At 39.4% G+C, this 15292-nt stretch overlaps 1 protein-coding gene across 1 annotated transcript; it reads right to left on the reverse strand.

The window, feature by feature from the left end:
* Window positions 1-1561: 1561 nt before the first annotated feature.
* On the reverse strand, window positions 1562-13335 carry LOC131136825 (protein-glutamine gamma-glutamyltransferase 5-like). The gene is made up of 17 exons (XM_078798001.1): window positions 13219-13335; window positions 12728-12910; window positions 10831-11064; window positions 10647-10765; window positions 10444-10572; window positions 7538-7715; window positions 7331-7466; window positions 6647-6750; window positions 6337-6576; window positions 6224-6253; window positions 5375-5467; window positions 5021-5122; window positions 4265-4309; window positions 3901-4107; window positions 3660-3820; window positions 2236-2375; window positions 1562-1848 (listed from the first exon to the last, which is right to left on the reverse strand). The coding sequence occupies exons 1-17, from the start codon at window positions 13256-13258 to the stop codon at window positions 1695-1697; spliced, it is 2295 nt and encodes a 764-aa protein (XP_078654127.1). The 5' UTR covers window positions 13259-13335; the 3' UTR covers window positions 1562-1694.
* Window positions 13336-15292: the final 1957 nt, after the last annotated feature.

Genomic DNA, 15292 nt, shown 5'->3' on the forward strand with positions numbered 1-15292 from the left:
AAGTATAAAATTGAATTGATTTTCTTGCGACTACTGGAGAGGAAGCACATATTGGCGGACGCGTCAATGCTCCCATCTAGCGGTGGCTTGGGGTACTACTACTACTACTTACTACAAGTTGAATGTACAGTACTGTTTGTTATTTGACTAATTCTGCGTGGATGGATGGAAGGATGAATTGATGAACTTAAATTTGCCTGGGTTGAAAAAAGGAAGGAATTAAACAAAAATATCTTAAAGTTACCCACAACCATGCTGGTGTCAGTGTGGTACAGTCAATATCAACCATTCACAAATGTGTTTTGGTTCTGCCCAAATATTATTAATTTTTGGAAGTGACCATGTTGAGGATTTTGGGTTACAGTGTGACTTTTTCATGTGAGACATATCTGGTGGGAGACTTTGTGTATAGAGAAGATAAGTATTTATATAAAATCATGTTGGTAGCAGGTAAAAAAAAGACCCTCGGTATTGGAGGACTGGCTGTGTGTGATGAACACTATACATGATATGGAACTATTGAGACATATATTGAGGACTGAAGAAGACATGTGTGGAGAAAAATGGGTGAAATGGACACTGTTCACGGACAAAAATCAAAGAAATGACTGGAATTGCACCATGACAGGGAATGTGGGATAGCCAAATTGTGTGCTATGTATGTTTTTGTTTTGAGTGTGTTTGTATTGCTGTTGACGGTTTGTTAAAAAATACAATAAAATAAAGTATATACCCGGAGAAAACCCACGCATGCACGGGGAGAACATGCAAACTCCACACAGAGATGGCCGAGGGTGGAATCGAACCCTGGTCCTCCTAGCTGTGAGGGTAAAGATACAATGTCTCACATGAAAAAGTCACACTGTAACCCAAGATCCTCTCCATAGTTTTACATGCCCTCTTCCAAAAATTAATATTTGGGCAGAGCCAAAACAAATTTGTGAATGGTTGACATTGACGGCGATCAAGTGGTTAGCGCGTAGACCTCACAGCTAGGAGGACCAGGGTTCGATTCCACCCTCGGCTATCTCTGTGTGTTCTCCCCTGGGTTTTCTCCGGGTACTCCGGTTTCCTCCCACATTCCAAAAACATGCTAGGTTAATTGGCGACTCCAAATTGTCCATAGGTATGAATGTGAGTGTGAATGGTTGTTTGTCTATATGTGCCCTGTGATTGGCTGGCCACCAGTCCAGGGTGTACCCCGCCTCTCGCCCAAAGGCAGCTGGGATAGGCTCCAGCACCCCCACGACCCTTGTGAGGAAAAAGCAGTAGAAAATGAATGAATAAAATAAAGTATTTAAAAAAAAAAAGGAAGGAATGAATGATGGATAGATTGATATAAAGAATGTAAGAAGGAGACCAGGAAGTACGAAAGTGATGAAGGATGTAAGGAAATAAGGAAGACTGAGGCAAGAAGAAAAAAACAATGGAGGGCACGATTGAAGTAGGAAGGATGGACTGGAGGATGAAAAGTAGAAAGGATGAAATAGTGAAAGAAAGATGAATGGGTAAATAGTGAAAGGAAGGAAACAGATTGGGGGAGAAGGAAAAAAAGAAGGAAATATGAAGGATGAGGAAACGAAAGACGAATGATGGATGGAAGTTGACAACCAAATTCTAATCATAATAATAGAATTGAAAATATGAGTTAAATGGTGATAATGATTAAAGTCCAATCAGAATAATAAATATCTCTATGCGGTGACCGACACTTTGTGGAAGCTTCTGGAAACCATGTTGGGGCTGTTGCTATGCGAGAAGGTGGCGCTGAGCATTTTTGTGCCCGGTGTGGACGCCATGATGACAACCTTCTTCTCTATCTTCTCGTCTGGCTGCAGGAGACTCATCCTGGGAAGAGATCACATCACAACATATCATAGCCGTCCTGAGATATGGGGGCAAACGGGTGATCGGGTTCACCCCGGAAATGTAATCAGTTCTTCAAAATTCCACTTGAAAATTTCATTCAGATCTTTTCAACAAAAACATAACCACCGCGCAGCAAAATAAACCAAATTAACCAGTTAAACTGCTACATTTCAAAGTGGCCTTTTATTGCGGCCAACCTGAGGCACACCTGTGCAATTATCACGCTGTGTAATCAGCATCCCGATTTGCCACACCCGTTTTTCCCTCTGTGGTTAAAACGTACCCGACAGCATTCTCATACCACATTCCTCAGATACTTCCAACCATGAAGTACTACTGGTATGTAAAATACCTCAACAGACATACCTGGCTTCTTGTTTTCCCGCCAACAATCCGTATCCCTCCACCGTCAGTACGGCGCCCCTCAGGGTTTTGCTTAATGTATTGACGAAGGACACGACGGCTGTATGCTCCTTTTTCACCTGGATGCTGTCTCCGCCTTCAACCTGCAGAGTGATGCAATTACCACACAAAAAGATACATGTTTTAAAAAAAAAAAAATTTTTTTGATTCATTATTGGCTGCAGGCCGTACAAAAGAATGCAGGTAGTTTAAAACACGTTGAGCTGGATGGCGTTGTCATGCATGGAACACAATCGTTACTATTGTTTTCATTGTTAATAAGCAGGGTTATATGGAAGCCGCCACTGGAATAAAAAGTTATCCCATATAATTATGAGATAAGAAAGTCATAATTATGAGATAAGAAAGTCAAAGTTATGAGATACAAACAGTGCATGTATACGGTTGCCACCTTCTACACTTGGCAAAAATGGCGATACGTGACAACAAATTAAAAATAAAAACGTAAACTATATTTGGAAAGCAGGACGTGAACAAAATACAAAAATAAAATAAAATAAAAAGAAATAAAATTAAATTCATTCATTCATTTTCTATTGCTTTTTCGTCACGAGGGTCTGGAGGGTGCTGGAGCCTATCCCAGCTGTCTTTGGACGAGAGGCGGGGTACACCCTGGAGTGGTGGCCAGCCAATCACAGGGCACATATAGACAAACAACCATTCACACTCACATTCATACCTATGGACAATTTGGAGTCGCCAATTAACCTAGCATGTTTTTGGAATGTGGGAGGAATCCGGAGTACCCGGAGAAAACCCACACATGCACGGGGAGAACATGCAAACTCCACACAGAGATGGCCGAGGGTGGAATTGAACCCTGGTCTCCTAGCTGCGAGGTCTGCGCGCTAGACCGCCGTGCCGCCCCATAAAATTAAATAAAAAAACTAAACTATAACTAAACTAAACTAAAAGCAGGAAGTGAACAAATGTAACAGATACTGATTGTAAAAGTACCAGATGGAGGGGTAGGATTTAATAAGCTTTGCTTCTTCCTACTCCTTTTGGACATGTGGAACTGTGAACTGATTATGTGATGCATTCAATTGTAATCTGATGCATGTTCAAATGAAATTAAACCATTACCATTACCAATAGTAAGCTAGGTGTGTTCCACAGGAAAGTAGCTCGGGGCCCCTTTCATTTCAGTATTGTCATTGTTTAGGCTTTGTAATTAATTAATATGGTGAAAATAATGTTCTCAAAAATACTTGTAAATACCGTGTAAAATATAGAATTTAAATATAGAATTTTGTAGCAAAAAAAATTAGCATTTTTAAGCTAGACATGTAACTTTTTCACGACTGGTTTGGGTTCTAAATTCTCACGCTTTCCATGAAATTGCAGGTTAAATTCTATGTGTTCACCTGTATGTGAATTTTGGGCGAGCTGACGTTGAAGTCCTGAGTAGCCAGCACCCTCGCTTTGGTTTTCGTATCCTTGATGACCACTGACACCTTTACAATGTCATCCTCCGATAGGAAAGACTCGTACTCAGATGGCGGGATGGAATGCTGGCGCTTGGAAACTGAACATAGGAAAATAAAAAGACAAAACTATTTAAAAAAAAAAAAGGCTTTCTTTCATGATTTCAATGTGGCGTCTTGCCTTCAAACGGCAGAAGGGACACTTCTTTGTGGCTTTTCCAGAAGCTGCTCTGCGGGCTGCTGTTGAATTCCTTCACCTGAGCGTTCAGGTGCTCCATCAGGACGCGCTTGCGGTCTGATTTGTTTGTTATCATCACAGTCAGGTTGATGCTTTTGCCCGCGATTGGCTCTTTGTCGATAGTGAGGGACACGTCCATACTGGGCCCGTCTGGACAAAATCATATGGACAGAAAGCGTTCTTATATTACCCGTACAGTTACAGCTTTGTTTTCACGATGGCCACAGTTTGACTCTGGAACAGATTACATTATTTCCAATGAGCTTAAGCCCAATGGTGTCTTTTATTACAACAGTGAGTGTCTTACCTGCTTCAGCTGCACGAGGTGTGGGCCCAGCTCTGGCGTAACATTCTGTACAGAAGAATCAGACTCATTTACGCAATGAAACCACACAGAGTGAGAACGGTGGACGAGTGGTTAGGACACAGGCCTCACAGCTCCGGTTTCCTCCCCACATTCCAAAAACATGCTAGGTTAATTGGCGACTTGTCCAAATTGTCCATAGGTATGAATGTGAGTGTGAATGGTTGTTTGTCTATATGTGCCCTGTGATTGGCTGGCCACCAGTCCAGGGTGTACCCCGCCTCTCGCCCAAAGACAGCTGGGATAGGCTCCAGCATGTCCGCGACCCCTGAGGATAAGCGGTAGAAAACGAATGAATGAATGATATTTCTGTTGAGCACGATATCAAAAACAAGCATATCGATATAGACTGGATTAGATGTGGAGGTCACATGTTTCAAGATGGCGCCGCGACAAGTGCTAGCTAGTTACAGTATAGTATAGCTAGTTACTTATTGTTTCGTGCAACATCGACCGCTTAAGCAAAATGTGCAGCTATGGATATTCATTTGTAGCTTGCCACTACAAAAAAGACGGAAAAGACGGTATAAAGGTCTAGGTTACTAGAATGGAGTTATAAAAACAATTACATTTTTTATTGTCTATAGACCTGATTTATATTATTTACAATTTCTAATATAATTTTTTATTATTGAGGGAGTAATGAAGTGCTGCTAAGGTCAAAGTTCTGTAACAAGGCAAAAATCATTTGTAACAAACCTGGCATCAAGTCACACTTCAAGTTAATGAACGACTTATCAGGGCTTTCCATCCAGATCAATAAGATTTTTGTATCAGTATGTCTTATGACATAACCCCCGCCTGTGTGCAGGGCAGTGCGGGCAATAGGATTAATACCAGACCTTCAATATCACATCACTGTGATGTGCCCTGTGATTGGCTGGCCACCAGTCCAGGGTGTACCCCGCCTCTCACCGGAACACAGCTGGGATAGGCTCCAGCACCCCCCCTGCGCGACCCTCGTGAGAATAAGTGGAACAAAATGAATGAATGATTTTAAATTCATCATACAGCAACTGACCAAACTGTATAGCCAGCATTGAAAAAAATGTCACTGACATACGGTAAAAGTATAAGCAGCATTCATGAACTTACCAGGTCCGGAATTGCCCCATACAGGCAGAGAGGATGTGTCACAACCGGCTGCTGTATACATAATATATAACAACATATTTTATTACAATTATAAATATAAAATAAATAACACATGCATTATATTTCAATATATATATATACATAATTAATATTACAGAAAATAAGAATAAGTAAAATATTAAATGTGTTTCCTAAGAAACGCTCATTGCATACATAATATACATTTTGTATATTATGCTGCTGTATATATAATATATAACATCATATTTTCATTACAATTATAAATATAAAATAAATAACATTTGCATTATATTTAAATATATACGTGCATCATTAATATGACAGAAAAAAATAAGTAAAATATTAAATGTTAGTGTTTCCTAAGAAACACTAACTGTATACATAATATACATTATGTATATTATGCTGCTGTATACGTAATATATAACAACATATTTTTATTACAATTATAAATATAAAATAAATACCCCATGCATTATATTTAAATATATATACATAATTAATATTACAGAAAATAAGAATAAGTAAAATATTAAATGTGTTTCCTAAGAAACGCTAATTGCATACATAATATACATTCTGTATATTATGCTGCTGTATATATAATATATAACAACATATTTTTATTACAATTATAAATATAAAATAAATACCCCATGCATTATATTTAAATATATATACATAATTAATATTACAGAAAATAAGAATAAGTAAAATATTAAATGTTAGTGTTTCCTAAGAAGAGGTAAAGGAGTTTAAGTAAAAGAATTATGTGAAGATGCTTACATGATGTCATCATTAAGCATCTTTCCTCTCCTGTAAACAAACACATCAACATCAGTAAATATAGAAATAATAACAACCAAAAGTAGAAATAATAGCATATTTTGTATTCCTACTTTTCTTTTTCTTGTAACTCCCGGTCAAATCCTCCGCCGTGTCTGATCCAATGTGCTTGGTAAAGATCAAGCGTCCCACCCACTCGCTGTCCACCGTCTTGCCTACCACATGACCCGACCGCACGATCATGCGCACGATGTCGGCGTCAACAGAGGCGTAAATGAATGCAGCGTCATAGGCCGTGTTGAGGCAGCGCCCCCTTATGGCTGCCACTGGGCAAGGACCACAGCGGTACATCCCTGCAGGGGGGAAATATATTTTATAAATTATTTTATTTGGTTATTTAAAACAAACAAAATGTCCTCACACCTGCGCTCTTTTCCTGCGGGGTCGGGTCCACAACCTGCCAGCCGTCGAAGCCGGGGCCGAGGTCTGGTCTCTGCATCCAGCACTCCACCCACACGTGAAAGTTCCTGGAGGATACACATGGAATTAACACTAGCCACGTTTGCATGGACACAAATATTCCGATTCCATTTGGGTTATTTGCTCAAACGGAAAGAATGTAACCTTTGTATACACCTCATTCCGAAAGAAAAGTGTCAATCCGAATGAATATATAATGAATGGGATTCACAGGGGTGGAATATTCCTTTCCCCAATCCGATTGAGGTATTTTGTACACACTCAAATGGAAAGTTGTCTTCTTCGTGGTGTTTTTCTTCTTCTGTTGTTTATTGGCGGTTGGCAAGCAGCTTTCGTGTGCATTAGCGCCATCTGTGGAACAGAATCTAAACCCTTCTATACGCCATTCACAAGTCCAGTTTTATTAAAAAAGAAAATATATATCTATATAAAACATGTGCTGAGCTTAATTATAAAATATTAGCAAGATTGAACTTTATCTTTTCCTGTTCCCGGGTGCGTTCTTTCAGCGAATGCTGAGATATGTTGCCCACCATGATAAGCAAGTTCTTCCTTGTTGATTTACAGTCAATGATGACACAAGTGACGGGTACATATTCATTTTCCGTGGATGTAAGCGATACTCACCAAACGCTGTCTTTCGACATACCCAGCCTCTCCCCGGTGCTTGAGTAGAACTCTTCGGCTATCAGGTTTCCATCTCCGTCGTGGGCTGCGTTAAAAACCGTCACCACCCTGCAGGGAATTCCCAGCACTCGCATAACTGGATAAAATAAACATCAAATATCAAGTAGCTTCTCAACAGGAAGTAAGAAGAACATTTTAATTAAGTACCTGTACACAACACCGAGGCAAAGACCCAGCATTGTCCATAGCGCACGGGGTTGCATTTGGACGCCAACCAGCGGTGAAGGATGTCCGCACTGCCGCTCCATTCTGTTGGCTTTACGCCATCTTTGTAGCTGCCCTCCCACTTCCCTTCCAGGACACCCATGTCATCACTGGAGTTCACCTGTGCACAAGAATGCATGCAAAACCATTTTTTTTGTTAGCAAAGAAATAGCCAATTCAAGAAACAATACAAGCAGTTGATGTTTGCTAAATACAAGGATGAAGAGTCTTGAACCAGTCATGATGTGCTATATACAGTGAAGAAAATAAGTATTTGAACACCCTGCTATTTTGCTATTTCTCCCACTTAGAAATCATGGAGGGGTCTGAAATTTTCATCGTAGGTGCATGTCCACTGTGAGAGAGATAAACTAAAAAGAAAAATCCAGAAATCACAATGCATGATTTTTTAACAATTTATTTGTGTGATACAGCTGCAAATAAGTATTTGAACACCTGTGTATCATCTAGAATTCTGACCCTGAAAGACCTGTTAGTCTGCCCATTAGAAGTCCACCTGCACTCCATGTATCATCCTGAATCAGATGCACCTGTTTGAGGTCGTTAGCTGCATAAAGACACCTGTCCACCCCATACAATCAGTAAGACTTTAACTTGTAACATGGCGAAGACCAAAGAGCTGTCCAAAGACACCAGAGACAAAATTGTACACCTCCACAAGGCTGGAAAGGGCTACGGAGCAATTACCAAGCAGCTTGGTGAAAAAAGGTCCACTGTTGGAGCTATCATTAGAAAATGGAAGAAGCTAAACATGACGGTCAATCTCAATCGGAGTGGAGCCCCATGCAAGATATCACCTCGTGGGGTCTCAATGATTCTAAGAAAGGTGAGGAATCAGCCCAGAACTACACGACAGGACTTGGTCAATGACCTGAAAAGAGCTGGGACCACCGTTTCCAAGGTTACTGTAGGTAATACACTAAGACGTCATGATGTGAAATCATGCATGGCACGAAAGGTTCCCCTGCTTAAACCAGCACATGTCAAGGCCCGTCTTAAGTTTGCATATGACCATTTGGATGATACAGAGGAGTCATGGGAGAAAGTTTTATGGTCAGATGAGACCAAAATAGAACTTTTTGGTCATAATTCCAATAAGCGTGTTTGGAGGAAGAAGAATGAAGAGTACAATCCGAAGAACACCATCCCTACTGTGAAGCATGGGGGTGGTAGCATCATGCTTTGGGGGTGTTTTTCTGCACATGGGACAGGACGAGTGCACTGCATTAAAGAGAGGATGACTGGGGCCGTGTATTGTGAGATTTTGGGGAACAACCTCCTTCCCTCTGTCAGAGCATTGAAGATGGGTCGTGGCTGGGTCTTCCAACACGACAACGACCCGAAGCACACAGCCAGGAAAACCAAGGAGTGGCTCCGTAAGAAGCATATCAAGGTTCTAGCATGGCCCAGCCAGTCTCCAGACCTGAACCCAATCGAAAATCTTTGGAGGGAGCTCAAACTCCGTGTTTCTCAGCGACAGCCCAGAAACCTGACTGATCTAGAGAAGATCTGTGTGGAGGAGTGGGCCAAGATCCCTCCTGCAGTGTGTGCAAACCTGGTGAAAAACTACAGGAAACGTTTGACCTCTGTAATAGCAAACAAAGGCTACTGTACCAAATATTAACATTCATTTTCTCAGGTGTTCAAATACTTATTTGCAGCTGTATCACACAAATAAATTGTTAAAAAATCATGCATTGTGATTTCTGGATTTTTCTTTTTAGTTTATCTCTCTCACAGTGGACATGCACCTACGATGAAAATTTCAGACCCCTCCATGATTTCTAAGTGGGAGAAATAGCAAAATAGCAGGGTGTTCAAATACTTATTTTCTTCACTGTATATATCACTATATTGACACTTACTATGGTACCCATTATGTCATTGGATGCTCATATCACCTCGTATGTCGGTACGTGGCAAAAAATAAAAAATTAAATAAAATTAAAAAAATAAAAATTAATGAAATATATTTTTTTTATTATATTAGGAAAGCAGGAACAAAATACAAAAATAAAATTTAAAAAAATTAAATTCATTCTTTCATTTTCTACTGCTTTTTCGTCACGAGGGGTGCTGGAGCCTATCCCAGCTGTCTTTGGGCGAGAGGCGGGGGCACACCCTGAACTGGTGGCCAGCCAATCACAGGGCACATATAGACAAACAACCATTCACACTCACATTCATACCTATGGACAATTTGGAGTCGCCAATTAACCTAGCATGTTTTTGGAATGTGGGAGGAAACCGGAGTACCCGGAGAAAACCCACGCATGCACAGAGAGAACATGCAAACTCCATACAGAGATAGCCCAGGGTGGAATTGAACCCTGGTCTCTCCTAGCTGTGAGGTTTGCGCGCTAACCACTAGACCGCCGTGCCGCCCCATAAAATTGAATTAAAAAACTTAAACTATATTAGGAAAGCAGGAAGTGAACAAATGTAACATTTACTGATTGTAAAAGTACCAGATGGAGGGGTAGGATTTAATAAGCTTTGCTTCTTCCTACTCCTTTTGGACATGTGGAACTGTGAACTGATTATGTGATGCATTCAATTGCAATCTGATGCATGTTCATATGAAATAAAACCATTACCATTACCAAATAAACTACAGTTGCGAAAGCTAATAATGGCGACAGTTTGACACCGGAAGAAATTATTTCTACTTTTCTTTCAAAACCACAACCAAGCGGCTCAAAAATGATCATAAAGTAAAACTTTTGTTGTAAAAGCTGGTCTCTCGGCATTCACACAAGCACTCCCTTGGCAACTCTTTCTAAGGAGAACAGACTGTTTGCATACTTTTGCAACACATCATTCCTCACCATTGCGCACATGACCCTGCTCAGGTAAACCGGGTCTGCTCGTAGAACGTAGTCTTTGTGCTTGTTGCTGAGGTGCTGAGGGCTGGATTGGAGCAGCTGCAGACATGCCTCGAGGACCCCAGGCTCATACTGTGCAGACATAGATTATTTTTTACTTAGAAACAACCAAAAAAGAATGAATATTTAATACGTACAGTACATACCTGACCAAACGACCAAGGTCGCTGGATAACGTTCACGTGTGTACCCATGAAAAGGACGCCATAATCGCTCTTGATATACTCGTCTAGCTGCACATTCAGCGGCATGTACACTGGATCCGCTGGAAGTCAAAAAGTACATCATGTCTCCATTTTAACGCAGTTACCAGACTCATAATGGACTCACTTTTGAGCCAAGGGTTGCACAGGAGCACAAACGTCCCCACCAGGAAGCTACAGGACTGTGTGCCATCGATGTGGACCAGGAGCTGGTACAGCGCCACCGCGGACTTGACCGGGGCGCAGACATGAATGGTAATGGCACGGCGACGCAGGTCACCGGGGTACACCCGGGCTGACCACCTGTCCGGATCAAACCATTTGTCGGAGAAGCTGACCAACATCTTAGCTGACATGTCACCTGTCATTATGAGAAATAAATAGTAATGGTTTAATTTCATTTGAACATGCATCAGATTGCAATTGAATGCATCACATAATCAGTTCACAGTTCCACATGTCCAAAAGGAGTAGGAAGAAGCAAAGCTTATTAAATCCTACCCCTCCATCTGGTACTTTTACAATCAGTAACTGTTACATTTGTTCACTTCCTGCTTTCCATAATACAGTTTACTTTTACAATCAGTAACTGTTTCATTTGTACACTTCCTGCTTTCCATAATAGTTTACTTTTACAATCAGTAACTGTTTCATTTGCTCACTTCCTGCTTTCCTAATATAGTTTTTATTTTTTTATTTTAAAATAGTTTTTTTTGTCACGTATCGCCAAGTGAAGAAGGCGACAACCGTATACATGCACTGTTTCTATCTCATAATTTTGACTTTTTATCTCATAATTATGACTTTCTTATCTCATTATTTAGACTTTTTGTCTAACTTTTATTTGTTCACTTCCTGCTTTCCTAATATAATTTGTTTTTAATTTAATTAAATTTTTTTTTTGTCACCTACCAAAGTACGAGGTGATATGACCATCCAATGATATAATGGGTACCATAGTAAGTGTCAATATAGTGATATATATAGCACATCATGACTGGTTCAAGACAATTGATGTGCTATACATATCACTGTATTAAATGTATTAATATATATGATTAAAAAAATGTTGAACCAGTCAGAGAGTGACGACTCACTCCAGAATAATAATAATTTTTTTTGGGATCAGTCTTTGATATTTTAAAGAACCTGTTGTTCCAAGAGCTCTGAATAAACTGAATTTAGACAAAACTCAAAGCCAAATATGTGTGCAAAATGTTATTAAAATTAAACAATATTAGAGAAAAATAGCCAGTATATTCTCTAATTTTTTATAAATAAATAAAAATATTAAAAACTTAAATATACTGTTCAATCTTCAGTGCAATAGTGGCGCACTCACCGTAGTCTCTGTAGCCGGGTTAGCGCAGTTAGCGCTTCCATCTCACGTTCCCCATGACCACAGACAGTAAACATGGTTGATGCCGGCTTTAAATACCTTTATACTGTCTTTTTCCACGTTCCCTCCGCTATACAGCCTCTCTACCTCCATATTTCCGCGGGGATATCCAAATATTGGACGTAGCGAAGGGATGCTAACGGCTGCTAGCAGCTACTCCCGAGTGTCAACAATGGCGCAAACGGCAAGTTACAAACGTAATAAGATGAACAACCATACTTGCACACTTGCTTAAGTGGTCAGTATGGCACAAAATAACAAGGAAGTAATAAATAAAGCACTATTAAACACTAAAAACGCTGAAGAAGACACAGAGTTGTCTAGCTTAAACTAGCTTGTACTGGGCGCCGCCATCTTGAAAAATGAGACCTAATTGAAATCAAATTGCATTGTTTTCTTTGCATTAATATCAATCTTTAACACTGTGTGTACGAGTAGTACATATTGTTTAAATATTTTTTTGAGTAGTATTTGGTTTAAAAGGTTGGAAAACCAAGAATTTTGTTATGGTTTCTCAACAAAAGATTATATACTGTGCCAAACTGCATACAAATTCTGCCTAGCAACATGCGACTGTGCAAACATGAGACTGAAAAATGAGAATAAAAAACGTTTTAAAGACCACCTAGTGAAACCTGCAGGACCAGACGCTCCGTGCTGGGGTTCCATAGCCGTCCATGGAACATCAACGTCACTTTGAAGGGTCTTCCTCGCCGGACCACCAGATGCTTGTTGCTCAGGCCTTGGGTTTCATGGCTTTCATGGTTCTCCTGGATCTCAAAGTTGACCAATTTAAGCCGGCTAGAGCCTTTGAAAGAAAAAGAATTATAATTAAATATAGTAAAATATTGATAATGAATTAGATATTGCGTACTGAAGCACTTTTATTGCAAATATTGATCCAAAATCAGATGAGAAGTTACCCTCACTGTATGACTGTAACATTGTGGGATCCATTGTACTACAATGTGTACACACTGGCTTAAATCACAACATGTGGAACGTGCAAAATGTTTTCTATACACTTTGATATAGTGTCCTTAACGTAATTATGGCTTATTATTAAAAAGCATAAAATAAAATCAGATTATGAATGACTTTTCATTGAAAACGTACCTTTCCTGTTGCTCCTGGTTGTGTGTCTGGCCGCCTCCATGCTGTGACTGATTTCCACCGCAGGAAACTCACGAAAAAGGAGTGTCAGAATGTCAACTCCGCCCAACCTGTTGATAAGAATCTTGCTCTCCCTTTTTTTCTGAGTGAACAATCAATCAAAAAAAAACAAAAAACCTTAAAATATGACCTTCTCTTCAATTGATACAGTCATTACCAGTGACAGGGTTGGGTGTCAACAATGGATAAATACTGTACATGTAGTACAGTATTTGTACGTATGTAGAGTACATGCATTTCTGGAGAAACTACTGAAGGAATGAACACATTCTTGCTGTGTACACAAATACTTTTTTCTTCTTCCTCCAATGCAGAGAGTACCGGGCATTGTCAATTGGAGGCAAGCAAATTGTAACTAATAAAAGAATCTAAAAAAAATGTAAATTTTTTTCCGTCTGAATGAATAATTTTCAAAAATAAAAATGTCAAAATCAACTAAAATACATTTAAATACATGAAAATACAAAATACATTTATAATACTTACATTCAAAAGACGTTGACATAGTGTTCGAGACTAGTCATTAGGTGGCAGTAATGTTACTATAATATTCCTATATTAGTATAAGATTCCAGAAACGTAATTTCGAATAAAAATATCCCAACCTGAAGGTTGTGGGTTCGATCCTCCGTCCTTCTGTGATCATGTCGAAGTATCCGACTGAGTTGGAAAAAAGGCTATACAAGTGAAAGACATGGCAACATCCGACATCACTTCCTGTCTGTCACTCATTGGTGTCCCCGAGGTAACATATTTCTTATTGGGTATTGGGTAATACCAGTGTAAGATGACAATAGGGTTGTCAGTTCATGTCTAGGGGGCCTAATAACGTTGAAAAAAAGGTATGCCTGTATTTATAAAAGATTCCCATTTCACGGAAACTCACTTATCACGGTTGGGCCTGGATCCAAATTTGTCACGGCATCAAACAGATCGGATCGAAACGATTTTCTCCAGCTAAAAACTGACATCACGGTCTTAATCTAAGTCTTTGTCCCCAGCAGACCGGACTACTGTAACAGCTTCTTACCGGCTTCTATAAACAAGCTGCAGTACATCCAAAATGCTGCTGCTCGAGTCCTGACTAGAACCAGGAAATAGGATATATGGAAATATTGTAGTAGGTTAAGACTAAACATGGCGAGGCTGTGCCAAAATCAAAATATCGAAGATCCAAAACGAAGATGAATACACTTCTATTCAAGCTACACAAAAAAAAGACAAAATAAAAATAGTTCACTTTTTATTTTTGTCAGTTAGAAATGGATACAAAATTGGGGGAGAAAAATTGTCTACAACTCATAAGTACAACTTTTATTTTAACCAACTAATGACAAAAATAAAAAATCTGGACATGCATTTCAAGAAGCGACAATGATTTTCGTTTTAATGAATGTATTCCCTTCAAAAGCGCTTTGAATTAGGGTTGATGCCAAATCATCATACAGCTTAAATGTATAGCAAGTAGAGTAAGCCCATTTAATAGCAGACCTGCCAACCCTCAAGACATTTTACGAGTACTCCCTCACAAGTTAAAAAAAAAAAAAAAAAATCAATAATTGTGGGCCGAGTTCATATCAATATTATATCCTGTTTTTTGGGGTCTATTTTTTTTAATCAAAACAAGAAAACTGAACGCAGTAAAATGTTGACAGGTCTGCTATGCTAGCGTTACCAAGTGCCCTAGTTGGTCAACCACACCTCCTTCTACACTCCCTCTCACTAAAAGGGTCATAAAATGGTCAAAATTGAACATTGAAATATGTTTTTTGGAATATGTTGAGAACACAAGCTCTATTATCAGCACACCAAATTTAAAAGCAATCCGAAAATAACTGTGCCTTCTGTTCTTGGCACAACAATGGTGTCTGTACACCCGGTTTGCACTTCCGTATGAGTACACGTCATTATATAGCAAGAGTTACACTTACGACGAGATTTAAAAAAAAAAAAAAAAAAAACCTGTATTTTAAATATTCTTAAGGAGACACCCTTAACATAAATCTACAATGCTGAT

The sequence above is a fragment of the Doryrhamphus excisus genome, linkage group LG17 (genome assembly GCF_037039965.1).
Source record: "Doryrhamphus excisus strain RoL-2023G ecotype Guam linkage group LG17, RoL_Dexc_Guam_v1.1, whole genome shotgun sequence".
NCBI lineage: Eukaryota > Metazoa > Chordata > Actinopteri > Syngnathiformes > Syngnathidae > Doryrhamphus > Doryrhamphus excisus.

Coding starts and splice junctions, on each gene's coding strand:
- LOC131136825 (XM_078798001.1), bottom strand. CDS start 13,258: ATGGAGGCGGCCAGACACACAACCAGGAGCAACAGGAAAG. Junction 7,716..10,443: donor GCAGGGTCATGTGCGCAATG/GTGAGGAATGAT, acceptor TCTTGTGCACAG/GTGAACTCCAGTGATGACAT. Junction 7,467..7,537: donor TGCCTCGGTGTTGTGTACAG/GTACTTAATTAA, acceptor TATTTTATCCAG/TTATGCGAGTGCTGGGAATT.